Source organism: Lipophrys pholis (genome assembly GCF_963383615.2).
Source record: "Lipophrys pholis genome assembly, chromosome: 4".
Taxonomy (NCBI): domain Eukaryota; kingdom Metazoa; phylum Chordata; class Actinopteri; order Blenniiformes; family Blenniidae; genus Lipophrys; species Lipophrys pholis.
Genome location: NC_137637.1, coordinates 18,973,875 through 18,983,499, shown reverse-complemented (window position 1 = coordinate 18,983,499; position 9,625 = coordinate 18,973,875). Strand labels below are relative to the sequence as shown.

Sequence of the window (9,625 nt, the reverse complement as noted above, 5' to 3'; positions counted from 1 at the left end):
TCCGTCCCCCCGCCAACCGGCTGCTGGAGGGAGAAACCTCTTCCCCGGAGTCCGGAGCGCGTCTGGCGCGCAGCTGTCCGGAGTGGACCCTCCACCAACTCAGAGGAACACCTTTCCACTGCTTTGCATGGGACGTGAAACATGCGAACCTTAAACGGAGCGAGTGCCTCAGTCAGAACCCTCAAACTGAAGCCGGGGACCCCCTCGCCGTGTCCAGGTCGTTTCTCCGCTGAGCGCGCACTCCTCCAGCGTCTGCGATCATGACTTGGGGTCTGCCGCCCTCCAAAGCGCTCTACATCGGGATGGAGGTGGTGATCGCGCTGTCCTCGGTCATCGGGAACGTGATGGTGGTGTGGGCTGTGCGTATCAACCGGTCTCTGAGAGACACCACGTTTTGTTTTATCGTCTCTCTGGCCTTGGCTGACATTGCGGTCGGGGCTCTCGTCATCCCGCTCGCCATCACCATCAGCATCGGGCTCCAGACGCACTTCTACAGCTGCCTGCTGGTCGCCTGCACGGTGCTCGTCCTCACGCAAAGTTCAATCCTGGCGCTGCTGGCCATCGCCATTGACCGCTACTTGAGAGTCAAAATACCCATGAGGTAGGCCTAAAGGTGAATTTCTCCAGTTTTTAATACCTTAAGTATAGACGCCTTTGTGTCTGGACCGCTGCTTGGACCAAGGACACGCAACAAGGCGGGCATATCTCCGCCGTTTATTAATTCTAACCTCAATCACCGTGAAGCGAGGGAGTAAACGTGTCTGCTCTCTGGGGTTACTTTATTGTAAGGTTAACTTAATGTGACAGTAATCTGTTTTCTCATCAAATCTCAACTTGAGTCGGAGAAGATTGGATATCTTACTAATGAGGCTCACATTTAATCTCCTGGTTTTAATATGTGTACAAAAGAAATACTCAAACTTATACTTTAATTTTAGTCATGCAGGTTATTTTGGCATCCATTCCTTATAACAAATATAAAGCTATAAGTTGTACTTTCTTATTGAGAAGGGTCTGACAAAAATACAAATGAAGCTGTTCCCTCCCAAATCTTTGTAAAGGTTGGTGAAAGCTGTGCAAAAAAAGGATGGACAAGGTCTCCCTCATCAAAATTGTTGCCTGCATCATAGAAAGAAGCTTTTGGTGTGTGAGTGATTATTTTCACGTCAGGTGCATTGCCAAGATGTTGTAAGCTGCTGTTATTTGCATGTGCTTCTCTATTTTCATTTATCTCCAAAACTCTCATTTCCACTTCAGCTTGACTCATTTGACAATAAGCCTGGAAGGAGCTGGCAGGGGATGCATGATTGGTCAATAGGCTCATGGTGGCTGCTTGATGAATTGCATAATTTCTGGAGCTGGCAACCAAAACACACACACACACACACACACACACACACACACACACACACACACACACACACACACACACACACACACACACACACACACACACACACACACACACAGGAACACACTTATCAGCATTTCTCAATCGGTCAGTGAAAGTACACCATTACATCAAGAGGAACTGAGACCTTATTGTGTGTGTTGTAAAGACAATTATACAAGTACATTTATATTGATGACCGATAAAATATTTTGAGATATTTATATCAAGCAATTTTGGGTGTCTGTGTCCTTTTTTCTGTTATAAGAAATTTCACTTTCACCTCAGAAGGAAATTCATTTTGGCAACAGACTGTAGTCTGGACACGTTCAAATTTCAGACTCCAGGGAGCTGTGTGTTACTGTCTCGTGGTGAAGTGATAATGTGAGGCAGAAATTGAGTCCCCCTGCCTAAACCACCCCGGCCACTCTGGAGAGACACAGTTTAACAAGCACTGATTGCTTTTTATAGCTGAGGTGTATGGAAGTGCACACGTGACGGTTATGAACTGAGATTTGAAAACGTCCACACTTGTGGAGGTCTGGAGCATGAGGATAGGACCAAAAATCTCAGAGGAAGACAGAAGGAAGGGAACCGCATTGAAACCCAGAAAGTATTGTTTGGCAGGTCTGCAGCTGATCTGTATGCATACAGAGAGTCTGTCTTTGCAAGCAGCTGTACAGACACTCATCGGAGCACAAATTGAGATTAGAAACTGAACTCTAATGTTGCATATGGGAAAAACTATTCAAGACACACAAGACTCTTATGACATCTGTGGATGCAAATTTGTCGTGCTGTGTCTGTGTCACCCTGGCTGAACTTTGAGTGGAGTGCTCTTTAGCTGATGGAGGATCTGAGACGAGGAGAACAAGGGACAGGAATGTCGGAGAAGCAAGAAGAAAATGAGTAATGTGAAGGTTACACATACAAACTGGAGTGTCTTTGTGTTTGTCTTGGTCTTAATGTGAATTTAGTTTGAGAGGAGAAAGACCTAAATTGAGGTAGATAATTAGTAAATAAATGGATTTCACTTATATAGCACTTTTCCACCGTTTTGGCATTCCCCAACACGCTTTACATTGTTAATCACATTCACCCATTCATACACCAATGGAGGCAGCTGCAGTTTGGAGTTCAGTGTCTTGCTCAAGGACACTTCAAAATGTGAACAGATAGGGAATGGGACCTGTAACGTTTGCGATTGAGCGACGACTCGCTCTACGAACCGAGCCACAGCTGCCCGTAACCACGTGATATGGTTTGCTGACCGTTTCCATCTAATCAAGTGAAGTCATTCGCTGTAGAATTAAAGACTGAATGAGGAGTGAGCGGGCCACCACAGGAATTTCACACGTCTACTTAACAATGACTAACTCACAGCCCTGCCCATTAGCAGAGTGCCGTGTGGGAGAGAAAGCACTCGTGACGTCCTATTGTCATTTCCAAGAACTGACCACAGCAATGTTTCCCACAGTTTACGTGTCTGAACAGTAGGAATGCTTTTACCCTGTCGGAATTTCAGATCTTTTTATATATCCAGAAAAGAGTTCCAAATTGATTAGTTGTGCCAAAACTATACTGTGACTGTCCTGCTACAATTAAATGGAAAGAAATGAAAACTATTTAATCAAATAACCTAAAAGTCCATCCTTTCATCCGACCATCTTTTGCCTTGTCTCACCCATTCACAAAGTGCTGGAGCCTTTTTCACACTGACAATGGTTGAGTTGTAAGTGTAGTTTAGATAATCAATCTTATGCACCAGCCTCACTTCAATCCTATGAACTCTAAAAAGAAGATACAAGTCATTCTTTAAAACACTTATATTAGTGAAAAAAGAAATCACAACTTTAAGCATAATTGTTGAATTTGAGTCTGGGATTATTTGCTGACAGCTGCTTTGGAGAAATGACTTATTAACATCATGTAATGAACAAGTTTCTTTGTATCACATATTTTGTACACAAAGCATTTCAATGAAATTCACATAATAGGAAGAGCAAATACTTAGAAACAGAACATCAATTTAAAAGCAAAAACACACAAAAAAAAAAAACAAACCCCAATGATAAATGCTAGGGGAAATACAGTATAATTCATCTCACAGAAAAAGTTTAAATTAAGTGAACATGCATCTGAGCAGATGTGAATGGAAATTCCACAAAGGCCTGACCTGGGAAGGGAGTGTATTTCAGTTGTGTTTTCAGTGCCATGAAAAACATTATCGGAGCCTCACAATCAGCAGCTTGCGCTCATACAATGGAGCTTCGGTGTGAGACTGATGGAGTGTGCTGCCAGGGGGCCAAGAGTAGGTGAGAAAAAAAAAAAAGTTGTGTGTTTCGGTGCGACGGTGGACTCTGGGAGCAGGTTTTAAGTGGTGTTACAGAGGTATAATGTGTGAACATGTCTGTCGACTGGGTAGGGACAGTTTCTTCACATTTTGATACTCACCACAAGAATGCCTCCTCAATACCGCTGATATTATTCAAGGCAATGTTTAATCTCCTCTTCTTTGTTGCCATAGCTACAAACGGGTTGTGACCCCCCGGCGAGCCGGCACGGCAGTGTTATTATGTTGGCTGGTGTCCATTGTGGTGGGCCTCACGCCCATGTTGGGCTGGAACAACCTTCAGCGGCTCCGCGATAACGGCTCAGTGATTACCGACGACCTCCTGGTAACCTGTGAGTTTGAGACGGTCATCAGCATGGACTACATGGTCTACTTCAACTTCTTCGGCTGGGTCCTGCCCCCCCTGCTGCTCATGGTGGCCATCTACGTGGAGATTTTCTACATGATCCACAAGCAGCTCAACAAAAAGGTGATTGCTTTTTGTTCACGGCTGCTGTCAAAGCAGGACCAGGTCTATTTCCGGATGAGTGATCACCTTCTTTATCTTTCTGTAGGTGACAGCGAGCCACACAGACCCGAGCCGTTACTTCGGGAAGGAGCTCAAGTTAGCCAAGTCGCTGGCTCTCGTTCTTTTCCTGTTCGCAGTCAGCTGGCTACCTCTTCACATCCTCAACTGCATTACCCTCTTCTGCCCTGCCTGTGACAAGCCGATGTTCCTCATTTACATTGCCATCATCCTCACGCACGGCAACTCGGCTGTCAACCCCATCGTCTACGCGTTCCGCATCAAGAAATTTCGTACAGCATTCCGCAAAATCTGGAAACAGTATGTGCTTTGTCAGGGCAGGCCTGCTGATCGTCTTCCTCAAAGAGGGAGCCAGAGAGGGCAGAGTCACGAGAGGAGGCTGAGGCAGATCGACGACGATGACGATGACGTGTGAGCATTTGCAACCTAATGGATCGCTGGCACCGTCACAGAGTGGAAAAGGCTACTTTGTTCACAGGTCCAAATGACCTCAATGGCTTCGAAGGATGTCCGATGGACGACTCTCTGACAGACCGGCTTCTTACGTCAAACTCTGAGATGTTGGGATTAAATGTATATCAGCACAGAAATCCTAAATCATACAATGGAGCTTAGGATGAGACAGATTTCATCAACGGCTGACAGAATAATGATGATGTCGTGTGGGGAAAAGGGGCTTTTAATCTGTTTCAACAACAACCTGTTGGACTTGAATCAGTACGTGTATGTTTGTAGCACATGTGGTACGGAAACCAGCAAATGTGGTAATCGACAAAAATGTTTGGCCTAAATGAAAACGTATGGCCTTTTTCATGTGAATGATATCTCATATTTATCCTCTCATGTGCTACATTACAAGTGGCCTTAAGGACTGTGTATGTGATGAAGAGAAACGTTGGCCCACTGCAGCATTACAGGAAGACTGTGATGGACATGAAGGCAGTTGGCGGATCCAGTTTGGTGCTTTGGGTGGACCAATGACGTACTGTATGTTGTGTGTATGTAGGAGAAAACGTGTAGAATTTAGAGCACCTCTGGTTAACTGACAGTAAAGTTAGTTAGTAACGCATTAAACTCCCCCTCCCTTTCCAGAAGTGTAATACATGTGAAGGTTATTCTTTTTACATTCCCCCAACAATTTGAGTGACATAATCACAAAGTCATCAAAAGACAGCCCCTTTTATTTGATGCTCCCCATTAAATATGTGAAAATTGACAACAGTAAGAAAAACCCAGATGGTTAACTCAAAACCTGTGGCCACATCAGCGCCTTCTCACTGAGAACTGTGAATCTGAGGGACGTTGGAGCTTTTTCATCTGTTCAGCTCCATACGACTATACCACAGAGATGACCGCTTTAAGCCCTTCGACATGACTTAGAGGCGTTTCCCTCTTAAAATTTTGCTTTGAGAGATTTAGCAATAGTGCGTCACATCCTCACTCCCTTTTTTTTTCTCTTGAGCTGCAGGAACTGACCAGTTATGTTTAGTGATTATTAACAACTCAATCTCCTGAACATGTGCTGGCATTGTATGGTTCTGCAAACATATTTAATCGCCGTATTTCAGAACCAAAAACACAATTTTGTATTAACAACCAGTGTAGCAGACCATCATCAAAACAACAATGAGCACCGAACCTAATAGACTAGTTTTCGAAAAATAGACTTCATTTCAGTTAATTTCAAGTATTTCAGGTTCAGCGCTTGTGAAGGAACAGTAGTGTTGTAAGTGAAGGCCTGTCCCTCCAGCTTCTGAATGTTGACATTCCTCCAGTCCATGAATGGAACAAATCAATCCCTCCTTGCATCTCATCCCTTTACCCAGAATGCATTAGAGGGGGGAAAAAAAGTAGCAGTTTATTATTAAATTTGCATGATGTAGGTTATCTGTGAAGATAATAATCATCAAATTTCTATTTGATGTTTTACATATGATTTTACAATCGCCCATGTCAATTAAATCATAAAGGATCAGGGCCCTAGAGACTCCATGCTGTGGGATGGCTGAGTTCCAGCTCCTTTTTTCTTTCTTTTTTACAGTTTTCATCACTATTGGAGGTTCACTTCTAAGCTACTAGAAGGATCAGTGAAATAAATGGGAGGCACTGAGCTTTGTACATTACCAGTGAACTTATGGCTTAAAGGAAAACAGCAAACGTGCAATGCAAACATTGTTTTCATGGAGATTCAGTTGGACATTTTGAAATGTTGGATACATGTTGTTATAAAGCTGCTGACACAGACAATATATACGGTGTGTAACTAGAATATGTACAAATGTTAATCAAAGATACTGTCTTAAAGTGACCTGTGTGTGCAAACAACTGTTCTATCTGTGAGACGTCCCCGGCTGTGAATGAGTGAGCAGGTGGTGAAATCCACCTTCTGAAGGAGTGAGCATTGTCACAGCGTACAGTGAGCACTTATTTAAATTCACAATGCTGTATGTGGAATAGCGGAGACTACTGGAGTCACAACTGTATGTGCATCCCACTTTTTCTCTCCGCACCTTTATGTATGAAAATCGCTATCAGAGGTGAACACGTTAGTCATTCATTTTTGTCTTTTGGCACAGAGGCTTTGTGAATAAGTGAGGAGATGAGAGATGGGTGTGAAAACAGCTGAGGAAGTTATCCAGGGTTTACATTCAGGAGAAGTTCACCCTTAAGACCACGCTCATATATTTGACAACATGTACAGAACACACACACACACACACACACACACACACACACACACACACACACACACACACACACACACACACACACACACACACACACACACACACACACACACACAGGTTTTCATCAATGTGTATTCACTGTATTTAATATGCTGCTCTTGTAAGTATTTTCATGTGATTTTTTTCCCCTCTGTTTTGGCTCATATATAACACTTTTAAAGCCACTATGTGCATAATTTAGTCCACAAAGACACTTAATTCCGATAGAATTGTTGTAGGATTGCTGCGATAAGAGGATTTGCTCAGATGTTGTGCATCTTGACAAACTTTGGTAAACTTGGCCCGGGGATTTGCATTACTGTCGAGCAGCCAGCGGGGAAGGCGGAGCCAGGAACTGTCAAATAGAGGAAGTAGTTGGGGCTCGCAATCTGTGTTGCACCATCTATTTTCACTAACAACAGGATATCAGCAGAATGGTTTTCTAACCTTTATATAACAGAGGGCGATAATGCAAATGGATCTATTTAATAAGCTGCATCTCAAAGTGAAAGCGTAATCTGAGAATTAGAAAGCCCGTATCTCATTAAACAGCATTTTGTTAAGTGAAACGACTTACATGAAATACTGGATGGAATTAATTGCAGCAACAGAGTAGAATAGAAACGACAGAAGTTATGTTCACGGAGAAATGCAAGAGTCAGCCAATGAGTCATATGTTAAATTCTGAATTCTCCATCATCGCGTGCGTGACAGTTGTCACCACATCGTCAACTACACTTGTTTTGTTTGGATGTGGAAATGTGTTTGTACCACTGCCCCTCATCTATCTGTTTACCTGTGTTTCAGCTGTACACATAGTGGCTTTAAGGTTTATCAATTTGGACTCAAACGGTGTGATGAATTAAACTAAATTTGTGCAATATTCTCACGTGTATATTGACAATATCGGAGGAAAATCTTGAGCTTAGATTTATGTAGACCCTGTTGATCAGAATGAAGTGCTGCAGGCTCGGAGCACCGTGTGCTGTCATTACGAGCTGTTTAAATGTCAATATCTAATTATAAAGGTATGTCGAAATAAAAAGGTCAGTAGACGAAGTCAAAAAGCAGAAAGCTGGTGCTTTATCCTTTTCTGTTGGCGTACACTTACAATTCAAGAAAACGATAATGAAGCTACTCCATGGATCAATAGAGAGTTGCTAACAAGTTGGTGTTTGCAGGACATGACAGTATTGTGTAATTCTACTTTTTTAACTCAGCAAATTCACACACCTATATCATCCAATCAGGTCATATTTAGTAAGATGGACCGACATCCATTCATCTATCTGCGATACTGCTTAAGGAGATGCATCACTCCAAGTTCATCTCCCGCGGCTCTTAGCTGGTGCACCCTGCACAGATCACCACTCCGTCACTCTCGTAGTCACACCTACGGGGCATTTCGAGTCACCGGTTAACTCAACATGCAATGTTTTTGACCTGTGGGAGGAAAACTAACCAGGAGAATCGACAGACGCCAGGGAGAACATGCAGACTGTGCACAGAAAGGCTCCTTCACCTAGACCTGAAGCATGTGTTCTCAGTGCTCACCACTGTACTTTGACCTGAGTCTTACAAGGTTTCACAACCTGTACAAGAAACAAGTTTGCTGTTGGACAGAACACTCCAGGTCAGTTTATTGTGATAATCAATAATAATCGAACTTAATGAAAACGCTTCAAAGATCGGATTTAAAAAAATATATACGTATATTAAAGGTTTTGTGGGGTTTTTTGGTGTCACAAGATGAAAATGTATGTGAAGAAGGTGAATAATTTGATTCATTTACAAGTAATGAAGGATTGAGCCAGAGCACGTCAGACACTCGTGGCGGCACCAAGGCGAGAAGGAATCTCTTCTGAAACTAAACTAGCACATAAGAACAGAACAGACATATTGTCGACCTGGAAAAAAGAGAAGAAAACATGATCCTTATTCATTAAAAGCAGCTGCCTGATGAAATACAAATACATCATAAATGAACAGGGTTTCAACAAAACACGGTATCAAGAGCACATTTTTAATTTGTTCACTACAGAACCCAATTACTTGGGATGAGAATGAAAAATCTTTCGGGGTGCGTCTTTAATCAGCCATAATTATAATGTCTGTTCACATTGTGACCTATAATTTCATTGTGGTATCTTGTAAACTTCATCACATCACTTGCATCATATTCTAGATGAATACATTTTTTTTATTAAATCAAAGAAACACTTTTTCTTCTCAAGGAGAAGCTTGTGGCTATATGAAAAGGCCACACAATAGAAGGATTGAATATATTACAGGGTTCAGAAATCATTTTGCTCCTGAAAGCTTTTCTCTCGCTGGCTTCGCCTCCCGGCCACTTTCATGCCTGTCGACTCTTGGATTCTCATTGTGTCTCACAAAGTTAAAGTGGAGTTGGTTCGAGGTGCCAAACCACCGCATGGAGAGCTGTCACCGTGCAAACAACTGGACTGCAGGGCAAAGAATCTCACCTGTGCACGTTGCTTCGAGCCAAACAAAAACATGACACTGAAGATTTATTCACCATGAAATTCATTATCCTGTGAAAACGATTTGTGTGCAATGCCATGGCCACCAGCAAGAATTCCTCATGCATCCATGTCACCTTTCTCATGGAG

The 9,625-nt window shown here is 42.8% G+C and overlaps 1 protein-coding gene across 1 annotated transcript; it reads left to right on the top strand.

Annotated features, from left to right (window-relative positions):
* Positions 1–260: 260 nt before the first annotated feature.
* On the top strand, positions 261–8,051 carry LOC308108178 (adenosine receptor A1-like; the record flags this gene model as incomplete). The annotated part of the gene is made up of 3 exons (XM_080460940.1): positions 261–601; positions 3,918–4,212; positions 4,298–8,051. The coding sequence occupies 3 exons, from the start codon at positions 261–263 to the stop codon at positions 4,682–4,684; spliced, it is 1,023 nt and encodes a 340-aa protein (XP_080317066.1). The 3' UTR covers positions 4,685–8,051.
* Positions 8,052–9,625: the final 1,574 nt, after the last annotated feature.